Source organism: Manis pentadactyla, chromosome 15, assembly GCF_030020395.1.
Source record: "Manis pentadactyla isolate mManPen7 chromosome 15, mManPen7.hap1, whole genome shotgun sequence".
NCBI classification, from domain to species: domain Eukaryota; kingdom Metazoa; phylum Chordata; class Mammalia; order Pholidota; family Manidae; genus Manis; species Manis pentadactyla.
The window spans coordinates 56,187,192-56,206,812 of NC_080033.1; the positions used below are offsets into that span (position 1 = coordinate 56,187,192).

General features: G+C 41.1%; 1 protein-coding gene across 2 annotated transcripts; it reads right to left on the reverse strand.

The window, feature by feature from the left end:
* Window positions 1-1,889: 1,889 nt before the first annotated feature.
* On the reverse strand, window positions 1,890-18,911 carry LOC118918761 (thioredoxin-like protein 4B). Of its 2 annotated transcripts, XM_057493120.1 has the most exons (5): window positions 18,471-18,911; window positions 16,727-16,914; window positions 16,064-16,225; window positions 5,118-5,269; window positions 1,890-3,455 (listed from the first exon to the last, which is right to left on the reverse strand). In XM_057493120.1, exons 3-5 carry the CDS (start codon window positions 16,190-16,192, stop codon window positions 3,290-3,292), a joined length of 447 nt encoding a protein of 148 aa, XP_057349103.1. In that variant the 5' UTR covers window positions 16,193-16,225; window positions 16,727-16,914; window positions 18,471-18,911; the 3' UTR covers window positions 1,890-3,289. The 2 variants fall into 2 exon arrangements, with proteins under 2 accessions (XP_057349103.1, XP_057349102.1); XM_057493119.1 differs by lacking the exon at window positions 16,727-16,914 and having other exon boundaries at window positions 18,471-18,909.
* Between the last annotated feature and the right edge of the window lie 710 nt (window positions 18,912-19,621).

Here is a 19,621-nt window from a genome sequence, read left to right on the forward strand (position 1 = left end):
ATGCAGTCAAGTTTGAGACAAGGCCCTGAAGGAAGAGGCTGAGGCTCAGACCCTGGATGCAGAAATCAAAACAGAACAGAGCAGGGTGCGAAACCTTCCCACCTGTCCTTGGTCCATAGCATCTTAGCCTGAAGGCCAAGGCTGCCTCCTGTCTTTCCCTTGAACTGCAGCCTCTGGCTCCTGCAGCCTGATTCCTCTCTACCAGGAACCTGCTGCTTTTGCTGATAAGGTGGGAGGATTAGGTGTCTCAGCCAGCAAACACCTGCTGCCCTCTATCTTAAACATCTCTCTGAGAAGTTTGAATAAAGCGTGAAATCCTATCTTCAGCAGAGACTAATAATAAAACCAAACAGCTACTGTTCAGGCTGGCCTTCCTCCCCTGAGATTTTTGGAGGGCGTCAAGGAGTAAAATGGCCTTTCATAGCCACACCTGGCCCCTGGGATAGATCTAGATTCCCTTGGCGATGGAACCAGCCACCGGCTGGAGTGATTTGTAAAGAATGAACCCGGGCTCTGTGAAGGGGATGGATAGTACATCACTCTCTCACTCTGGGCCTGCTTCTCATCTGCAAAATGGGATCTTAGGACTCTCGTCTTAAGGGCCCATAATAAGAAGTCAAAATATTTGCAGCTGGTGAGCCCCTAGTGCTAATTCCTCAGAGTGGGCTCTAACTGTAAGCAGCCCATGTGGCTGGCCATACAAGGGGGACCGCCTGAATCTTTGGCTTTGCATACCCTGAATGTTGATCCTTCGCATTTTGTGGTTCAACAGTTAGGTATGCAACCTTCCGGTCTTTTTCCCTTTATGCGTTACACACATTTGGCATTACACCTTTTCATAACATGACATAGGTTGCCCTATTGTCTACAACATACCTGGTTTGGATGTGTTAGCATTTATTCAATCTCATGGCTATCCACGGACATTAAGTGATTCTGTTTTTTTTTCCCATAAGTGTGAAACTCTGGAGCACCCATCTTTGCAGATGGGACAGCAGACAGGACCCATCTCCCCATGTGGGCTTTGCCCAGGCCCCCAAGGGGCCTGAGGGGAATCACTCTCCTCCCTAGAAGGTGGACAGGTGGTTCAGGCCTAGAATTCCTGGCCTCCTATGATAGGCATGGACCTCCCTTAACCTCAGGCCCACACAGGGACACAGCAAGAAGGCCCAGGCAGGCAAATGCTGGTGGCTGGCCAGTCATGGAGGGACCCTGGGGCCAGCTGGGTGACCACCCTGCCCTGGAAGGGTGTGGAGGAAGTCCCTTTGGCAACCCATGGCCTATAGGTCCAGTTTGGACTCAGTGGGGAACTCCATGAGGCCACCTTCCTTTTGGCTAAAGGCAGAGCCTACCTCCCATCCCCACTAAAATAATTCACTAGGAGGCATGGTTCAGGGCACAGGTTCAAATCCCAGCACTTCCAGTATGATGCCATAGACAAATCTTAAGCTTTCCGTGCCTCACATCTCATCTGTAATATGGAGGAGAGAATAAGTGAATAACCTGTAAAGTGCTTGTTCCCTCCTCCATTCTGGGGCCCTCTCCTCAATGCCCTTGCCCTCTCTGTGCGAGGACCTGCCATTCTCCTTTGAGGCTCAGGCATGGCATCCTTTTTCCCACCTGGGAGCCATTCAAATTTATGAAGCGGCTAGTACAGGACAGAACACACAGCATGGACCCAATCAGTACTTGTGGAATGGAAAGCAACTAAATTAGGAACAAAAACACAAATCAGGACTTTGGAGAAACATTCTGCAAAGCCCTCAGGAGGAAAGAGGATAAGAGAATTTTATGTACGCAAGTTCTGAGGTTTTGCTGGCATCTGAGCACTTACCACACATCAAATACTATGTGATTTACTCTGGAGTGACAAAAACCCAACTCGCAGCGACAGGAGTGAAGGTGTTTTATTCTTTCATAGAAGTCTGGGGGAGGTGGGCCTAGAGTTCACTCAGCAGCTCAAAACCATCCCTGGGGCCCAGGCTCTTTATTGTTCTCAGCACATTCACTTCTCATCCAGCGCCGGCTGTGGTGAGGTCCTACAGTGGCTGCTGCAGTTCCGTGCGTGGAAGTGGGGGAGAGGAGAAGATGGAGGTGGTGGTGAAGGGCCTTGCTTTGTCTTATTTCTGGAGTGGCTCTCTCCTTCCATCAGTGCAGGACTGAAAAGCACCCAGCAGCCTTCCTTCTATGCCACCTTCATTGGAACCAGGTCGTGTGGTCACCTCTCCCTGCAGACAAGGCTTGGAGGAGAAGCACCTGGCCAGAGGGACACACTTGCAGTGACAGTGTGGAGACGGGGCCTCTGTGGGCCAGGAGGCCGACGGCTGCCCAGGAGGTCGAATGCTGCCTGGCACACGGCCCTCTGGTCCTGTATCTGTTCTCTCACTCTAGAAAGTCAGTCCCAGTAGTGTCCGTGAGGTTTTGAGAGAGGCAGTGACTTGCCCAGTGGTGGCAGGTTGTGCCAACAGACACTGGAAGAGCAGCAGTTTTTCCTAACGTTATTAAAACAGGCAAATACCAGAAAGATGATATTTATTTCTGATAGTTCTGACATCTCTTTCCAGTTGAGTCCTTGAAGTACAATTTTCTGCCTCAAAGAGGTACAGCTCTGACTTCTGGGAGAGAGCTGTTCCTGTTTACTAAGGGGTGTTAACTATTTTGCTCAAATTGGGTTCTGGACAGTAAAGGCTCAAGTTCTCACTTCTTAGGCAATTTAATAACATAAAAGCTAGTAAAATGAGCAAACCAGGACACTGTTCTACAAATCTAGCTAGTAAGGCTCCAAAATAAAACAAACTTGTCCACTATCAGTAGATAATTATGTATTCTAAGAGAAACTGGGATAACAAGGACTGGATAATGGGCAAGGGTGAAGGTGAGGAGGGTGTGCACATACATTCAGGGTAGAAAGTCTTTTTGCTCTTATGGGAACTATTGTGTGTCAAATAAACATAGTTAAATCAAATTGTACTAGCCAATATGAAGAAGAATTCTATATTATTTTAAGGAATAAAGAAAAAGCACAATATAAAGAGAAATATAAAACAACACACTGGGGAAATGGAGCAGTTGACTTGACTGCTCTGGGTTCTCGGGGAGTCACACTTAGGCACCCAGAACACCACAGGGCCTGCGTGGTCTGCTACTTGGGGAGGTATTTTCTGGAACAGTCACAGCTCTTCTCTACCGGGATGCTGACGGCGTTCCTCAAGGACTCCAGAGCAGCAGAGCTGGACTCAGGTACTGCTTCAAGATGGGCCTGTCTCTCCAAGTCTGATCAGAGTGACTACTAAATGTCTTGATAGAGAAGGTCATATTTGGGAACATTCTTGGGATTAATAGGACTTTGGACAATAAATTTTCCCCTCATTGCTCCTCGATAAATTACTTCAATCAAATCTATGAAGTCTTGTTTGGTTTTGAAACTTCCCACAAACTTAGTGTGATCTGGAGACCTAGATGGCACAGAAGACAAACAGTCTCACTCAGAACTTTGAGTAATTACTTCAGGATAGACAAAAGGAGGAATAGCAGCCCCGTTCTTTTCTTCCAGTCAGGGAGACTTAAGACACAAACCTGACGGTGACTGTCCATCTGTGATTACAGGGTCCATTTGAAACATGACTAAACCCAGTGCCGGGGGTCCCTGGGGCAGTGGGGGGGGGCCGATCATGTGAAAAGCTTCACCTTCAAAAACTCTTAATCACCTCTCAACTCACCATCAACCAGAATTCCCCGGGCGTCGGGGTGCGCGCAGCTTTGTTGTTACTCTTTTTGGCTAGGCACTTGTAAAACCCGTTAACTAGTCATCATCTCTGAGTTCTCATCAGTTTTACTTTTGAGTGGTGGATATTCTTTTTTTAAAATACTATTTCGAACATCAAGTATATTTACTCTAGAAATACTTCAGAAAAAAAATTACTAGTGAGGCCAAAGGCCACATTTTGGTGTATATCCTTCCGATTGCGTGTGTATGCATGCACGGTTCTTCTTTCACAGTCATGGGAATCACATGCAAATGATCTTGCAGTATGCTTTTTTCAACATAACATTTCTTTCAAAGTCATTAAACACACATCTACAATCATATGAAACTGATATGTATCCAGCATTACTCTGGACATCTAGGTTCTTTCTAAGGACTGCGCTTTCTAAACAATGGTGGGAAGAACACCCATGCAGCCAGTGTTGCCCACTGGTATGAGTATTTTCACTTCAGATAAATTCCTGGAGATCCAATTGCAGGGTTAAAATTTTTTTACATACTTTTAAGGTGGTAAGTAGTGTAAAAAATCACCCTCTAAAAAGAATGCACCAAACTAATGCTTACATCAACTGTATTCTAGGAGAACAAATAGCTTTAAAATATATAATATGTAACATGCTTGCAAAGAGATGATACAAAGCAGGTATCCAATCTAGATAAGTAAACACCTCAGCCACAGTAAAAAGTGGTAAGAATTATGGGTACATTCAAAATATTAAATATTGGGATGCTGACTGGATGGAATGGAAGGCATTAAAGATATCATGTTACTTATTCTTGAGACAGACATCTCTGAAGAATGATTTAAAAATTCTCTGTGTGGCAGAAGACAGGAAATGGCTAGGAGAGAAGCATGTCTCAGCTTGCTGGAAGGAATACTTTTATAAATGCAGCTGACCAGTCCCAGAAGTTTAAGAACAATGACATATTTTTGTTTTAAATGAAATTCCTGGGAAACTTTTTTAAAGTTCTGTATTTTCTACACGAAAGGGTGGTTAAGCTTCACAAACTGTACTATTCTTTCATACTTAAGTAGGCAGTTAAAATTTGACAACTGTACTGGAAACTGTCTCATTTTGTACCAAAGTCTTGCATAAAAAATCAGAGTGCATCCTAGCTGAGGTGAGGATTTAATAATACGGGTAACTGGCGAAACACAAATGCTGTACACTTCAATATAAGATTGTATATCAATGATACTTGAATAAAAAAAGAATTGAGTGCATCAGTTTAGAAAACAGTACCGATACAGGACTCACAAAGCCACTATCGCATGACAATAGGTGAGCTGAAACTGCTTAGATCAAAGAAACTTTTAAGGCTATAATGACTTCATGTCAATCTAACTTACCCATAATCCACTTTCATATGCTGCCCATTGAAGAAAAACACAGTGGATGGAATATAACTGATGTCAAAATAGTGTGTATAAACTGGAGTTTGGTCCATATCTACCAGATACATAGAGGCCATTTTACTCAAGTCAGAAGAGGTCTTAGAAAGCTGTAAATGAGGAGAGAGATGCAGGTTAAAAAACGAGAGTAGCTGCTGTTTCTTCTTGGAAACTTTTTACTAGAATAGAGTATTCTGTTTGTAAAAGTTCCTGGACTAAGAATGGATTTATAAAATCCATGCTCACTTGAAAGAAAAGATTAAGCCACTCAGAAATATGAACTACAGATACTGAGATTACCCCATCTTCCCTTCCAAAACCCCCACAAGTCAAAATTCTAACCAGAGTAGCAAACCCTGAATTGGCACTAACTGTCCAAATGCTCTACACTTACTACTCATTTACTCCGTGCATCCCTAGGAGGTGTGCACATTGCAGTGCCCATTTCATAGGTGAGGAGACCAAGCCACAGGGAGGGAATCTGTCCCTGGCCACAGCTACTAAGCAATGAGGCTGAGATCTGACCTCAGTTTGGCTTCAGTCTATGCTTTTTTTTTAAGGTATTATTGATATACACTTATGAAGGTTTCATATGAAAAAACAATGTGGTTACTACAATTACCCATATTATCAAGTCCCCCCCACACCCCATTGCAGTCACTGTCCATGAGTATAGTAAGATGCCACAGATTCACTATTTCCTTCTCTGTGCTACACTGTTTTCCCCCGTGACCCCTCACACCATGTGTACTAAACATAATACCCCTCAATCCCCTTCTCCCTCCCTCCCCACCCACCCTCCCACATCCCTCCCTTTGGTAACCACTAGTTCATTCTTGGAGTCTGTGAGTGCTCCATGCCTGCTGTTTCGTGCCTTCAGTTTTGCTTTGTTATACTCCACGAATGAGGGAAATCATTTGGCACTTGTCTTTCTCTGCCTGGCTTATTTCACTGAGCATAATACCCTCCAGCTCCATCCATGTTGTTGCAAATGGTAGGATCTGTTTCTTTCTTATGGCTGGATAGTATTCCATTGTGTATATGTACCACATCTTCTTTATCCATTCATCTACTGGTGGACACTTAGGTTGCGTCCGTATCTTGGCTATTGTAAAAAGTGCTGCAATAAACATAGGGGTGCATATGTCTTTTTGGATCTGAGAACTTGTATTCTTTGAGTAAATTCCAAGGAGTGGGATTCCCGAGTCAAATGGTATTTCTATTTCTAGTTTTTCGAGGAACCTCCATATTGCTTTCCACAATGGTTGAACTAGCTTACATTTCCACCAGCAGGTTCCCCTTTCTCCGCATCCTCACCAGCATTTGTTGTTCTCAGTTTTTTCGATGCTGGCCATCCTTACTGGTGTGAGTTTTAATTTGTAGTTTTAATTTGCATTTCCCTGATGATTAGTGATGTGGAGCATCTTTTCATGTGTCTGTTGGCCATCTGAATTTCTTCTTTGGAGAAGTATCTCTTCATATCCTCCACTCATTTTTTAATCGGGTTATTTGCTTTTTGGGTGTTGAAGCATGTGAGTTCTTTATATATTTTGGATGTTAACCCCTTATCGTATATGTTGTTTATAAATATATTCTCCCATACTGTAGGATGCCTTTTTGTTCTGTTGATGGTGTCCTTTGCTGTACAGATGCTTTTTAGTTTAATGTAGTCCAATATGTTCATTTTTGCTTTTGTTTCCCTTGCTCGAGGAGATGCGTTCAGGAAGAAGTTGCTCATGTTTATGTTCAGGAGATTTTTGCCTATGTTGTCTTCTAAGAGTTTTATGGTTTCATGACTTACATTCAGGTCTTTGATCCATTTCAAGTTTACTTTTGTGTATGGGGTTAAACAATAATCCAGTTTCATTCTCTTGCATGTAGCTGTCCAGTTTTTCCAACACCAGTTGTTGAAGAGGCTGTCATTTCCCCATTGTGTATGTCCATGGCTCCTTTATTGTATATTAATTGACCATATATGGTTTGGTTTATATCTGTGCTCTCTATGCTGTTCCATTGATCTATGGGTCTGTTCTTGTGCCAGTACCAAATTGTCTTGATTACTGTGGCTTTGTAGTAGAGCTTGAAGTTGGGGAGCATATTCCCCCAACTTTATTCTTCCTTCTCAGGATTGCTTTGGCTGTTCGCGGTCTTTTGTGGTTCCTTATCAATTTTAGAACAATTTGCTCTAGTTCATTAAAGAATGCTGTTGGTATTTTGATAGGGATTGCATTGAATCTGTAGATTGGTTTAGGCAGGATGGCCATTTTAACAATATTAATTCTTCCTATCCATAAGCACGGGCTGTGTTTCCATTTGTTGGTATCTTCTTTAATTTCTCTCATGAGTATCTTGTAGTTTTCAAAGTATAGGTCTTTCACATCCTTGTTTAGGTTTATTCCTAGGTATTTTATTCTTTTTGATGCAATTGTGAATGGAATTGTTTTTCTGATTTCTCCCTCTGCTAGTTCATTGTTAGTGTATAGGAATGGAACAGATTTCTGTGTGTTAATTTTGTATCCTGCAACTTTGCTGAATTCAGATATTAGATCAAGTAGTTTTGGAGTGGATTCTTTAGGGTTTTCTATGTACAATATCATGTCATCTGCAAACAGTGACAGTTTAACTTCTTCCTTACCAATCTGGATGTCCTTTATTTCTTTGTGTTGTCTAATTGCTGTGGCGAGGACCTCCAGAACTATGTTGAATGAAAGTGGAGAGAGTGGGCATCCTTGTCTTGTTCCCAATCTTAAAGGAAAGGCTTATAGCTTCTTGCTGTTAAGTATAATGTTGGCTGTGAGTTTATCTTATATGGCCTTTATTATGTTGAGGTACTTGCCTTCTATACCCATTTTGTTGAGAGTTTTTATCATGAATGGATGTTGAATTTTGTCAAATGCTTTTTTGGCATCTATGGAGATGATCACGTAGTTTTTGTCCATTTTGTTGATGTGGTGGATGATGTTGATTGTACCATCCTTGCCTCCCTGGAATAAATCCTACTTGGTCATGATGGATGATTTTTTTAATGTATTTTTGAATTTTGGTTTGCTAATATTTTGTTGAGTATTTTTGCATCTATGTTCATCCGGGATATTGGTCTGTAATTTTCTGTGTGGTGTCTTTGCCTGGTTTTGGTATTCTGGCCTCATAGAATGAGTTTGGAAGTACTCCCCCTTCTTCCACTTTTTGGAATCTTTGAGGAGGATGGGTATTAGGTCTTCACTAAATGTTTGATAAAATTCAGTGGTGAAGCCATCTGGTTCAGGGTTTTGTTCTTAGGTAGTTTTTTGATTACCAATTCAATTTCACTACTGGTAATTTGGTCTGTTCAGATTTTCTGTTTCTTTCTGGGTCAGCCTTAGAAGGTTGTATTTTTCTAGAAATTTGTCCATTTCTCCTAGGTTATCCAGTTTGTTGGCACATACTTTTTCATAGTATTTTCTAATAATTCTTTGTATTTCTGTAGTATCCATAGTGATTTTTCTTTCTCATTTCTGATTCTGTTTATGTGTGCACACTCTCTTTTTTTCTTAATAAGTCTGGCTCTAGGGGTTTATCTTGTTTATTTTCTCGAAGAACCAGCTCTTGCTTTCATTGATTCTATTGTTTTATTATTTTCGATTTTATTTATTTATGTTCCAATCTTTACTATGTCCCTCCTTCTACTGACTTTGGGCCTCATTTGTTCTTCTTTTTCTAGTTTTGTTAATTGTGAGTTTAGACTGTTCATATGGAATTGTTCTTCTTTCCTGAGGTAGGCCTGTATTGCAATATACTTTCCTCTTAGCATGGCCTTCGCTGCATCCCACAGATTTTGTGGTGTTGAATTATTGTTGTCATTTGTTCTCATATATTGCTTGATCTGTGTTTTTATTTGGACATTGATCCATTGGTTATTTAGGAGCATGTTGTGAAGCCTCCATGTGATTGTGGGATTTTTCATTTTCTTTGTGTAATTTATTTCTAGTTTCATACCTTTGTGGTTGGAGAAACTGGTTGGTATGATTTCAATCTTTTTGAATTTACCAAGGCTCTTTTTGTGGCCTAGTATATGATCTATTATTGAAAATGTTCCATGTGCACTTGAGAAGAATGTGTATTTTGCTGCTTTTGGGTGTAGAGTTCTGTAGATGTCTGTTAGGTTCATCTGTTCTAATGTGTTGTTCAGTGCCTCTGTGTCCTTACTTATTTTCTGGCTGACTGATCTGTTCTTTGGAGTGAGTAGAGTGTTGAAGTCTCCTAGAATGAAAGCATTGCATTCTATTTCCCCTTTTAATTCTGTTAGTATTTATTTCACATATGCAGGTGCTCCTGTGTTGGGAGCATAGATATTTATAATGGTTATATCTTCTTGTTGGATTGGCCCCTTTATCATTATGTAATGTCTTTCTTTGTCTCTTACGACTTTCTTTGTTTCGAAGTCTATTTTGTCTGATACAGGTACTGCAACTCCTGTTTTTTTTCCCTGTTAGTTGCATGAAGTATCTTTTTCCATCCCTTCACTTCTATTCTGTGTATGTCTTGGGTTTAAAGTGAGTTTCTTGTAGGCAGCATATAGATGGGTCTTGTTTTTTTTTATTTTTATTTTTCAACAATTTATTATGAAAATTTTCAAACAGAGCAAAGTTGGAAGTATTGCAGCAAACACCCGCATGCCATCACCTAAAGTCCACATTTGCCGTTTTGTTGTATTTGCTTTATCACCCATTTATCTGTTCACCCTTCTGTCCATCATCAGTCCATCTCATTTTCGACAATCTGAAGATGCAGACATTAGTACACTTCACTCCTAAATACTCTGGTTTGTATATCATTAATTGGAGTTCAATATTTGCTTGAGGCTTTCTTTTTGTGAGATAAAGTTGGCAAACAGATAAATTCACAAGTCTCATGTTTACATATGCTGAGTTTGGACAATAGACACCTGGGTAACTAAAACCTCTACCAAGATACGGAACATTGTCTTCACCCCAAAAACTTCCCTCACACCATTTCCCATGCAGTTTTTCACTCCTACCCCAGAGGCAACCCAAAGGTTGATCTGATGTTTTTCACTATAGATGATCTGCCTATTCTAGAAATTCAAATAAATAGAATCCTACAGCATGTACTTTTCTATATCTGGCTTCTTTGGCTCAGCGTAATGTTTTTGTAATCCACCGATGTGACAGCATGTTAGTAGTTCATTTCCCTTTCTTTTGTTTTTTTTTTTTTTTGAGAGGGCATATCTTACATTTATTGATCAAATGGTTGTTAACAACAATAAAATTCTGTATAGGGGACTCAATGCACAATCATTAATCAACCCCAAGCCTAATTCTCAACAGTCTCCAATCTTCTAAAGTATAACAAACAAATTCTTACATAGTGAATAAGTTCTTACATGGTGAACAGTGCAAGGGCAGTCATCACAGAAACTATCGGTTTTGATCACGCATTATGAACTATAAACAATCAGGTCAAATATGAATATTCGTTTGATTTTTATACTTGATTTATATGTGGATCCCACATTTCTCCCTTTATTATTATTATTATTTTTTTTAATAAAATGCTGAAGTGGTAGGTAGATGTAAGATAAAGGTAGAAAACTTAGTTTAGTGTTGTAAGAGAGCAAATGTAGATGATCAGGTGTGTGCCTGTAGACTATGTGTTAATCCAAGCTATACAAGGGCAATAAAACATCCACGGATGCAGAAGATTTCTCTTAAAATGGGGGGGAGAGGTTCTAAGCCTCATCTCTGTTGATCCCCAATTTCTCACCTGATGGCCCCCCTGCGACTGTGCCTGTCTTAGGTTGTTCCTCCCTTGAGGAATCTTACCCGTCTCTGGCTAACCAGTCATCTTCCGGGGCCATACAGGGAGATGTAAAGTTGGTAAGTGAGAGAGAAGCCATATTGTTTGAAAAGATTAGCTTTTTACTTCTTTGCAGATTTATGCCCTGTGGCCTCTATGCCCAGCATTTGTCTTGAGGTATCTTTAGACTTGGAGGAATAATGATACTTGGTAAATTCAATATGAGGCACAAATTCTATTTAAGGGTTGTAATTAGGAAGGAAGAAGAAAAGCTATAGAGGTAGCAGACGGAAGAAAACATGGGAAGATTGATAATTTCTTTGACATATCTTCTTGTAGAGTAACTTAAGCATGTATAGGTTTTAAACTATTAATTAAATTGCACACACACATTAACATAATAGGAATACAGTTACATAACCAAAGCAGATCTATAATTACCAGCCATCTCCAGTGAGGCCAAGAAAACCAGTTAGGCACCCTAGGCATTTGTGAGGGTCTTGTTTTTTTATCCATTCAGTGGCTCTGTGTCTTTTGATTTGTGCATTCAGACCATTTACATTTAGGGTGATTATCGATAGGTATGTACTTAGTGCTATTGCAGGCTTTAGATTCGTGGTTACCAAAGGTTCAATGTTAACTTCCTTACTAAGAGTCTAATTTAACTCACTTAGTATGCTATTACAAACACAATCTAAAGGTTCTTTTTTTCTCCTCCTTCTTCCTCCTCCATTCTTTATATATTTACTGTGGTTTTATTACCTCTGATGATGGCTATTAAACCTTGAACACTTCCATCTGTAGCAGTCCCTCCAAAATACACTGTAGAGATGGTTTGTGGGAGCTAAATTCAGCTTTTGCTTATCTGGAAATTGTTTAATCCCTCCTTCATATTTAAATGATAATCTTGCCAGATAAAGTGTTCTTGGTTTGAGGCCCTTCTGCTTCCTTGCATTAACTATATCATGCCACTCCCTTCTGGACTGTAAGATCTCTGCTGAGAAGTCTGATGATAGCCTAATGGGCTTTCCTTTGTATGTGATCTTATTTCTCTCTCTGGTGGCTTTTAATAGTCTGTTCTTATCCTTGATCTTTGCCATTTTAATTATTATACGTCTTGGTGTTGTCTTCCTTGGGTGCCTTGTGTTGGGAGATCTGTGCACCTCCATGGCCTAAGAAAGTATTTCCTTCCCCAGATTGAGGATGTTTTCAGCAATTACCTCCTCAAAGACACTTTTTTTTTTGAGAGGGCATCTTTCATATTTATTGATCAAATGGTTGTTAACAACAATAAAATTCTGTAATAGGGGACTCAATGCACAATCATTAATCAACCCCAAGCCTAATTCTCAACAGTCTCCAATCTTCTGAAGCATAATGAACAAGTTCTTACATGGTGAACAAGTTCTTACATAGTGAATAAGTTCTTACATGGTGAACAGTGCAAGGGCAGTCATATCACAGAAACTTTCAGTTCAAAGACACTTTCTAACCCTTCTCTCTTCTTCTTCTGGTACCCTTATAATACAAATATAGTTGGATTGATCACACAAATCTCTCAATATTCTTTCATTCTTTTTGTGTGTGCATGTGTGTGGGGGGGGTGTACAGACCAATTCTTTCATTCCTGAGATGAATAACCACTTGGTTATGATATATTTATCATTTTTATATTTTACTGGGTTTGCTTTTGTTTGGTTGAGGATTTTTGCCTCCACGTTCATGTGGGACATTAGTCTGTAGTTTTCTTTTCTGTCTTTGGTGTTAGAGTAATTCTGGCTTTATAAAAAATAATTGAAAAGTATCATCCCTCTTCTGTTTTCTGGAACAGATTGTGTAGAGTGTTTTTTTTTTCTTTAAATATTTGGTAGGATCACCAGTGAATTAATTTAGGCCTGAAATATTCTGTGGAAAAGATTTTAACTGCAAATTCAATTTCTTTACTAAATATAGGACTCTTCAGGTTATTTCTTCTTGGGTTTCAATAGTCTATGTACTTTGGGAAACTGATCATTTCTTCTAAGTTGTAGAATGTATGGACATGGTGCTGCTTATAGCATTCCTTATTATCCTTTGAATGGCTGTGACATCCATCATGATGTCCCCTCTTTTATTCCTGATATTCATAATTTATGTCTTTTCCTGTTCATTATCAGCCTGGCTACTGTTTTATTTGTTCTTTTTTTGTAAAAAATATAAATTTTGGTTTAATTGTCTATTTTTTTCTACTTTTAATTTCATTTTTTCTACTCATCTTTATCATTTCCTTACCTCTGCTTTAGGTTTAAGTTGCTAATTTTTTTTTCTAACTTACTAAGTGAATGAATTTAGATCTTTCTTTTCTAATGTATACAATTAATGATATAAAATTCTCTCTAGTCACTGATTCAGCTGTATCCCATTAATTTCAGTGTATTGCATTTCTAGTTTGATGTAGCTTAAAGTGTTTTCAAAATTTATATACAAATGTATACTTCCTATTTGACCCCATGCACTATCTGGAAGTGTATGGTTTAATTTCAAATGGAGGATTTTCTAGATACCTTCATTATTGATTTCTACTTTAATTCTGTTATTGTCCTGTAACATACTTTGTGTGCTTTCTACTCTTTTAAATTTATTCAAGTTTCTTTTATGACTCAGAACATGTACTTTGTTGATGAATGTTCCATGTGCACTAGAGAAGAATTATTCTCTTGTTTAGTGGAGTGTACTATAAATATTAATCAGGTAAGTTATTTGACAGAGTCATCCATATTCTTACTTATTTTCAGCTCCTTGTTCCATGAATTACTAATAGGAGTATTGGAATCTCCAACTATAATTGTGGATTTGTTTTTCCTTTTAGATTTGTCATTTTTTGTCTCATATATTTTACAGAAAGCATATATATCTAGAACTATTATCTTCTTGGAGAACTGACCCCCTTAATGTTATATAACATTCTTCTTTATCTCTGATAGTACTGATTGTTTTGAAATATATTGCATCTGAAATGAGTACAGCTACTCCAATTTTCTTTGGTTAATATTGTCACTGTATATCTTTTTCCATCCCTTTAGTTTAACCTATGTTTTTATATTCACAGTAGCTCTTGAAGAGGGCACATAGTACATTTGTATACAACCTGACATTTCATTTTTGCAACACTTGTGTTCAAATCCTTCATGTTCAAAGTATTAATTTATCTGGTATGAACAAAACACTTAATCTTGCTAGGTGTTTTCTATTTGTTCCATTTGTCCATTTGTTCTTTATTTTCTTCTTCTGTTTCCTTAGGGCTTAATTGGACAGTTTTTCTTTTCTTTTATATTTTACTGACTTGTTGACTTATATCTCTTTAAAATATCTTTATATTTTTTCTCCCTTTCCAGGCTTGGCTCCTCGCTTTGCTCCCCTTCTCCCTGCTCCTTCCCCTCCCCCTCTCCTCTGCCCTCCTTCCCCTTCCCCTCCCCCTTCCTTCCTATTCTTTCATTCTTAGAGACCCTTTTTTCTCTCTGTGCCTCAGCTTCTTAGAATTCCCCTTCTCTGATTTCTATTTCATTTATCATCTTCTCCACTGTATCTAATCTGCTTTTAAAACCTTCCATTGTATGTTTAATTTCTGATACTGTGTTCCATAGTGATTGGGTCTCTGACCAGAATTCATTCCTGAGTTCTTGAATATTTTTCTGTACCTCCATGAGCATGTTTATGATTTTTAGTTTGAAATCTTTTAGGAAGATTCATGAGATCAATTTCATTTGACCTTTTCTCTGGGGTATTTATAATTTTGCTTTGTACCAGGTTCCTTTGACATTTCATATTTGTATGTGGTGCCCTCTAGTGCCCAGAAGCTCTGCTCTCTGGAGCAGCTCAGTCCCTGGAGCAATGTTGCCGGGGGCGGGGAGGCAGGAGAGCGGTGTTAGTGCCTCTGGGGAGGAAAGAGTTGTTTCCTGTTTTCCGGCTGCCATGTCTGACTCCACTGCCAGAACCAGCGGGCCGAGTACACAGGTATAAGCCTCTATGCTTTGTGTTTGTAGCTGCTGTAGGCGGGGCTTCCCTCTGGCTGGCCTAATGCCAGGTCAGGGTTTGCTGGTTTGCGAGCCAGGTGGGGCTGGCTGCGAGGAAGGCGCAGTATCACGGAGGTGGGCCTTGGAGCTGCATAGCCAGCCATGGGGCTGTAGCGCCTGATGATCATGAAAGTTCCCAACCCTGTTCCGTGAGGTTTATTCTTTTCTCCAGGTATGTGCAGTCTGACACAGCCCTTTTTCCTGTTGCTCTTTCAGGATTACTTATATTAATTATATTTTCGTATTATATGCGGTTTTAGGAGGAAGCCTCTGTCTCACCTCTCATGCTGCCATCTTTAATCTCTCAGCAATCCAGAGTCTATACTCTCGACCTCTGTGATCTTCCCTACCACTATAGCTGAGGGTACAATCCTCTGGCCCCTTGGCCCAAGGTTACCATATATTACTGACCCATTTTTAATCCCAACAGTGAGGATTCTTGCACTGGATCCACACTGCTCAGCAGCAGAAATAGTGAGAAGACATCTTAGACCTTGGGTGAATCTCTCTAATAAATGGAGAAAGATTAAGTCTCCTGTGTCCCATACTCCCCTACTCATCAATGTGAAGATGTGTAGTGAAATCAGAGATTCTCATCAGGCAGCATACTAGACAAGTGTATTTGCAGGCAGAGAAAACAAATTCAAATCCCAGCTCTTCAATTTAGTGGTTTTGTGTCTGGGAAGTCACCAGACCTCCCTGGCATTCATCTCATCTCCCACCTTGCAAACAATAATTATCTCACTGCTGTGAGCAGCAAATAAGATAATGTTCATAGATGCTTATTAATAATATTTCTGGTCTTCTATTGCCTTGGTGGTGAAACTGAGTTTCCACAGCTGCTAGTGGGGAAGGATGTCCAGAAGGGGATCAGCATAATCACAGATTTGGGGGTTCAGCTCAGGGCAGGCACATGATCAACTCTAAGTGAAAATGTGTTAACGAATGAACAGCTATATCCCTGGGCCCTGCCTGCTCCTTTTCATGCACTTTGCAGATGTTGAAGTGAGAAGGCGTAGATTTTTAGGAAAGTATTTACCTAAAAAATTCACTTACAATATCATCTAGCTGCAGACAGACAGGATCCTCATCTCTCCCAAACCTGAGAACCAACACCTCTGCACTACTTTTTATTGCCTGGTCCACTTCATTTTTGCTAGTCAGCTTGGGCAAGAGGAAGCTCATCTTGAATCCAAATGTTAATTCTCATTGTCAGTCCTGAAATTAATTTTTGGAGTAGGTAATAAATATTTTTATTTCAAAAGGGATTCATACAATCAGTATCAAAAAAGTAAAAGCAACCCACTAAACACAGGAACTGGTGGCAGGTAAGAACACAGTTTAAAAAGAAACAATAAAGAAAGACATACTATGAAAAATCTTCTGTCTCCCCTCATCTAGCCCAGCTCCCACTGCCCTATTTCTCCCCACACCAGGGAACTCTTTCATTAGTTTCTCATGTATCTTCTAGTTTTGCTATGCATTCACAAGAAAATACAAATATACATTCCTACTAACTCTTACCCAAAAGATAGCCTATTCTGTAAGTCGGGGTTCTACAAGGAAAGAGATGACATCCTCAAATTTGGTAATGTGAAGAGACTTTCATTAAAGGCAAGTTGTAGAAAACAAGGTGTAGTGCTGTACTCTGGGGCTTGTAAAAAGGGTGACGCTGTTCCCACCCCGAGGCCTCAAGGAGTCACGGGAGGGAGTAGTTACCAGAATCCTGTGGCTGAGATGGCTGAGTGGAGAAGGCTGCTGCATAGGTCAGCCTGCAGCTAAGGGATGCCACCATTCTCCTCCCTCCCTCTGATCTCCTGCTAATGTTCCCACTGGCTGACTCCAATAAGAAGCAGAGGCAGGCAAGCCTCCTGGTCCCAGAGCACTTCAGCAGAGGAAGAGTGGATCTGGAGGGGCAAATGATAGATGCCCAGCACACATATCTTGCCACTCTTCCACAATTTTCACTTTAGCTATATATCTTCCCATATCTCTACATAGAAAACTCACACATCGTTTGTCACAACAGCATACAATTTCATGCATTTACCACACCTTTTAAACAGTCATTTATTAGTGGACATTTGTATTATCATGAGTCCTGGTTTAAAAATTATTGGTATCTTACTAGATGCACCTCATCACATGGCAAACATCATTTAAGAGTGTGTATGAAAACCACACACAAACAAATCATAAAATACTGATGTGAAAGGGGCAAATCCTAGTCTAACCCCCTCATTTTCACATTAGTTTGCTTATAGTTACAGTTTTAGCTACAAGAACAAGGCCATCAAATTTCCAGTCCTTTTACTACAATAAGCTATTCTTATGGTTGAGAAACTCTTCGATCAAAAGCTTCATTTTTGAGTCCATTCATGGGAGACTCCATTGAGATACTTGGTATTTTGAATTCAGTTCCAAAGCTGGCTAATGTTATGAAAAGGGAGGATTACTCTCTCCCTCCCTCCCTTTCTTGTGATGTTACATTTTAATATATGAATTAATAACACTTCATATAGGAAATGAAATTGTTCCAGGAAGAGGTCATACTTTAAATAGGAAATCTGGTTGCAAGAAGGGACTTCATCAAATGTGAGTAGCAGAACAAATTCCTGATGGAAGGGAAAGCCGAAGAGAAGGTGGATCAGCCCTACCACTAGAATTCAAGCGAATAGCAACTCCTGTATGTTATTGATAAACAGGAGGAAGTGAGCAGAAGGCAAAATTGTCACAGGGCAAGTGAATGGATAAATACTGGAGGAAGGAGAGGGAAACTGAGATCACACTTAAGAAAATGTCCAAAGCAAAGGATCCCAACAGACACTTCACCAAGGAGGAGGTAAATATATTTGGAAAGTTAACCTTTACTAGTAAGCAAGGAAAAGCAAATTAAAAGACATAATTAAATAGCATTAAATTGGAAAAGATCAATAATGGCAAGACTGTGAATGAAAGAGCAAGCATTCATAGTCCCTTCTGGAATGCAGAGAAGCAAAACTTTATGAGAAAGTTGAAATACCTTCGACCAGCAGTTCCATTACTGAGAATTAATTCTTATTCATATTTATAATGGTCCAAAACTGGAAACAACCTAAATGGCCATCATAGGGGATGGGTGAAATAAAAGTACAGTTCTGCAAAGTGCTGTTACACAGCCACTAAATATTGTGTTACATGTGCCCGTTCACTACTGAAAAGTTCTCATGATAGAGACAGTAGACAAAGTGTAATTCCACTTTTGTACAAAATCCATATAATGCATCTGTACATATTTATGTAGAAAAATAACTGGAAATAAATATCCCCAAACTCTGCCACTGGTTCTCTGCCAGCGGCCAGGTGATTATTTACGTCGATGCGTGCGTCCTTATTTTTCCAAAATACTCGATATATGGTTTTTATACAATGCCTGTGGTTGGGCTACTCCTGGCCCAAAACTGCTAGGGAAGACGATACTTACTTTATTTGTACAAGTCACCTGCCTCTCTTCCACTTCAGGACCGCCAGCAACCCCAGCCTCTTGTCCAGAGAGTAGGGACCCTGGCGGCTCCGTTCTTCCGTCCCATCCGCCACAGCAGCCCTAACCCCAAGCAACTCCCGGCTGTTGCATAGTAACCCACGAAGGTTCCCTGAAGGAGACGGAAACGGAAAAAGAAAATGCACAGGCGCAGGGGATGAGCGCGCGGGCGCCTTTGGGCCGAGCCTCGGAGGAGACACTCTAGGCTGGCGGGCCCGGGGCGTTCTGTCGCGCGTCCGTGCCGGGAGCCGCCGTTTCCGGGCTGCCCTGGGTGGCCTCCTTAGGCGGCTAGCGGGGACCGTGCAAGGCATTATGGGACAACCATGGCCGCTCTCGAAGTGGTGGCTCCCGACTCTCTGAAGCCGACTCAGCGAGGAGTGCTGGCGCCCAAGCCTCAGAATCTGGGACGGGGGTCCCCGAGAGTCGGCCGTGGTGAGGTGAGTGTCTCCTCTTCCCTCCCGACTCGCCCATCTACAGTCACGGCGGCTCTAGGCGGCGGTTCCCGGTCCCTCGCTCGGGTCCGGGCCCGGGTATGTGAAGTCCGGGCCCTGTCACCCGACGTGCCTTACTCGCCCCGGGGATGCTGCGCCCGGCCGGCCGGCCCAGGCCTTGCTCCTCGCCCTGCTCAGATCCTGCCGCCCGGCGCGGCCCCACTCAGGTCCAGGGGGCTGCCGGGGGTCGTCCTCACGCTTCCTCGGGCCTCCACCGTAGCCCGCTCGGAGACTGGTGCCCAGGGCTCCCTGTGTAGGGCTGGTGCCTTCCTCGTGTTTGTCACGGTGGTATTTATACCACTGCCTCTTCTGTTAGAGTGTCAAGTCCAAGAGGGCGAGGAGTTTTGTCTGTTTCGTTCTCTGCTCTCTCTCTCCCAATTGCCAGGAACAGTGATGGGCTCCCAGAAGGCACTCAATGAATAATTGTTGAGTGGATCAATCCAGTTTCGTTCTTCACTGTTTTTTCGTACCGCATGTGGCTTCTTCACCATTCATCCTTCCCCGGAATACAGCGCCGTAACCCTCTATTCCTTTTCAGCAGCTAGTTAAGCCCCATCTGTCAGACTCCTTATGCTGTTAGTAGCTTCCCTTGCTGTCTTAGGA

What these genes read in the sequence shown, in the direction of transcription:
- LOC118918761 (XM_057493120.1), bottom strand. Translation starts at nt 16,192, where the DNA reads ATGAGCTTCCTCTTGCCCAAGCTGACTAGCAAAAATGAAGTGGACCAG. An exon ending in GTCTGCAGCTAGATGATATT is followed by an intron (nt 5,270 to 16,063) that starts GTAAGTGAATTT and finishes CCTCATTTACAG; the next exon opens with CTTTCTAAGACCTCTTCTGA. An exon ending in CATATGAAAGTGGATTATGG is followed by an intron (nt 3,456 to 5,117) that starts GTAAGTTAGATT and finishes TGTGCCATCTAG; the next exon opens with GTCTCCAGATCACACTAAGT.